This window comes from Empidonax traillii, unplaced genomic scaffold (genome assembly GCF_003031625.1).
Source record: "Empidonax traillii isolate 1590-97213 ecotype Southwest subspecies unplaced genomic scaffold, ASM303162v1 scaffold510:size820377, whole genome shotgun sequence".
NCBI lineage: Eukaryota > Metazoa > Chordata > Aves > Passeriformes > Tyrannidae > Empidonax > Empidonax traillii.
In genome coordinates this window covers 465,376-468,523 of record NW_020955703.1, presented here as the reverse complement: position 1 = coordinate 468,523, position 3,148 = coordinate 465,376, and the positions used below count along the sequence as shown (strand labels likewise).

The window sequence follows — 3,148 nt, the reverse complement described above, 5'->3', positions numbered from 1 at the left end:
TTTTTTTTCTAAGGGCATTTCCATTTTCTATGACTTCCTTCAGAGCAAAGATGGATGTGGCGACATTTATAAGGGTTTGTAACCCTCCGAAAAGTATCCGATTTCACGACAACTTTGCTGCACTTTATCACTAAAGCGGGGAAAGGGCGGGAGGTGGCGGGAGGGGTGGGAGGGGGAGAGGGAGCGAGCGCGGCGAGAGGGACCCAAATTCAGGATGGGCTCATAAAATTTAAATAAGAAAAGTGCAATATTCCTCGTTATTGTCCAGCTCAGACAGCTCTGACTGGTAGCTGCTTTGAGTACTAAATGATTTTATAGGGCTATTTGACCTCAGAATCATTGATGTTACACTTGCCATTTCTAAGGGGAGACAAAAATACTCAACACATCCTCTAGCTGCAGTGTGAGTCCCAGCCCTAGCTGAGTGTCGAGGGGTTGGGAACTTTATAAACTCATTTGATTCATTTGAGGTTTCACAATAGCCAAAAGTTCCTTTATAGCTTTTTGGAAACCACATGCTAGCGTTGCATCTAAAGGGCTACGAGTGAAGTACACTAAAAAGCTAATAAAACTAAGGAAATCGTAGAGGGACCTTAGATATGCATTTCTTTGCAGCCACACACCAGACCCATACACTTCTTTTCATACATACAAACAAGCTACTTTCAAACGCTCTACTTACAGTTTTCCAACCTGAAAATTAGATAAAAAACCCACCGGGCGAGCTGGCTCTTCTATCTGCATCTCAATCCGCGCACACAGAAAGACAGAAACCACCCAGGGGCACTGCCATTTCCCTATGCAAAAGTTTACATAACTTTCTTTCCCTGCGAGCACACACACACTTTTTTTTTTTTTTTTCCAGCCGGTTCGCAGAGAGCTCCGGGATCTCCCCCCCGAACGCAGAGGCTGGTGAAGGCAGCCGGGCGTGTTTGCACATGCACTGCCCTCCGTGTGTCTGAGCTGCAGGGCACACGCGGTGCACAAACACACACAAACACACACACAAACACACACACACACACCCGGCACACACGCACGCCTTCCCCTGGCTGCTCCGCCGGCTGCCGGCGCGGAGCAGGCGAACAGGGATGCTGCTGCTGCAGCCACGGGCACGACCCAACTACCTACCTGCAATGACAGCCGGAGATCTCTGTCCTCCTTCGGCTTTCAGCCACACTTGCAAAGTGAAGGCATCTCGGGGCAGCTCAGTATCTGCCTTCAGCCGCAGCTGATCACCTTGGCCACTGAAATAGAGCGCCCTGCTCGGGGTAAGGGACTCCTCTTCGTCCTTTACCTCCCGCTGTTGCCTCCTGCGGGGGACATGCCCAGGCTCCAGCCCAGCAGTGGAGCGCCTTCCTCGGGCTAACCTGGTGGCACAGGTGCCCGGGGCAGTGTGGAGGAGCTGGCGGCTGTGCCTGGTGTCCCTTCGTGCCCTGCGGGAGCGCTCGTCCATCCCACATTCGGGTCCACTGGCTAGGGCTGTACAGAGAAGCGCAAGAGGCAGCAGCAAACTCCAGAGCTGCATTTCCAATCTTCCCCCCCCTTTCTCCCCTGCAAATCCTCCCGATCTGCCAGCTTTGGGCTCCTCCTTGCCTTGACTTTCTTCTCTTGTTCACCCTTCTTGGTATTTGCTCTTTTTATAACCCTTCTCAGTTGCTTTTTCTTTTCTTTTTTTCTTTTTCTTTCTTTCTTTTTCCTGCTTATAGATTTTTTTGCTCCTTAAAACAAATAAAAATCAAATAAATCAAAACTCCTTCTTGGTTGAAATGTATTTCTCTGTTCTTCCTCCTCTATCTGTCTTCTTCTCCTCTATTCCTCCACAGCTGGAATTCCTCTCTCTCTTCTTTTCTCTGCTGGATTTTCTTCCCTTTATTTTTTTCTTCTTAAAAAAAACACACACACACACTCACACACACACAAAACAAAACAAAAAACCAAAACAACCCCCCCAGCTTTCTCCAAGACTCAGACCCACTGATTTCCCTCCCCCCAAAAGATGCTCTAATCTATTTATTTTTTTGGCCTCCTTTATAACATAAGCCACAACCCCCTCCTTCCCCCCAACCTCCCCCCCTCCCTTCTTCTCCACAAAATGAAAGAAAAGAGAAAAAGCCCCTCAGAAGATGAGTAAACAAGAATATGCTAATCTACTCTAGGGTGCTCCACCTTCCCAATTGAATGATTCCCATTAAAACTGCAGGGATCATGACTAATCAATCAGCTTGAAGGAGCAGATAGCTCCAGAGGTTCAAACACTTTTGCTGTTTTGTTTTTCCCCTCTTCTTTGCCTCTCTTCCTCTTTCCCCCCTGTCACTTTCCCCCCCTCCAATTTATTTTCTAAAGAAGACAATCAAGATGAATGGATCAATGTGACAAAAATCCTGCACCCCCCTTTTTGCAATCTCCCCAGCTTTCTTTCTCAGTCCAGTCCAAAACACACATTCCTATTTTTTTTTTTTCTTGGCAAAAGAGAAAGCTATTTCTCCTCTCAGACTCCCCGTTGCACTTTGCTGGTAAACCTTATGCTCCTCTGCAGCACATAAAGAGTCTTGAAACTTGAGTCTCAGATACTTTTTTTTTTTAATTGCTTGCTTTCTTTCTTTCTCCCTTTTCCACTCTCTCTCTCTCCCCCTCTCTTTTTCTAATTCTTTCTTTTCCTCTTATTATTTTCCCAAAGTTATGCAATCAGCCAGGCTCCCCCTTTTGTGGTCCCCCTCAGTGCAGTTGTGTGCAGCTAATCCAAATGTTGCATCAAAGGTCCCCATCGAATCATCAGGAGCTAAAAGGAGAGAAGCTTTTTGAAGAACATTTGCCTTCCAGAAGCTGTAGCAACAGAGTAGGATTTGGCTTTTGAGTGCTCCAAAGACTCCTGTTTGGGGTTTTTTTTGGAAATAATAATAAAAAAATTGAAAAAAAAAATCTATGAATATTTTATTGGTGGATTGAGTCAAAAAAATCCTCTCTTAATATTGCTAATTTTTCAGCCTAAGGAATTCAGCTCCCCTGGTTTCCTTGGCTTAGTTGTAGCCACAGGTAAGCTTCTGGCTGCTTGCTGGTTTGGAGATCTCTGTTTCTGAGCTGGGACGTTTCTTTTTTTTCTCCTTTTTTTTTTTTTTTTTTTTTTTTTTTTTTTTTTTTTTTTTTT

The 3,148-nt window shown here is 45.5% G+C and overlaps 1 protein-coding gene across 1 annotated transcript in view; it reads right to left on the bottom strand.

The window, feature by feature from the left end:
* Positions 1-1,810, bottom strand: part of PAPPA (pappalysin 1) — a 172,833-nt gene extending 171,023 nt beyond the window's left edge. Inside the window, exon 1 of the mRNA XM_027896673.1 lies at positions 1,132-1,810. Within this exon, the coding sequence (XP_027752474.1) occupies positions 1,132-1,528 (397 nt within the window). The 5' untranslated portion in view covers positions 1,529-1,810. The remainder of the gene's footprint in view (positions 1-1,131) is intronic.
* Between the last annotated feature and the right edge of the window lie 1,338 nt (positions 1,811-3,148).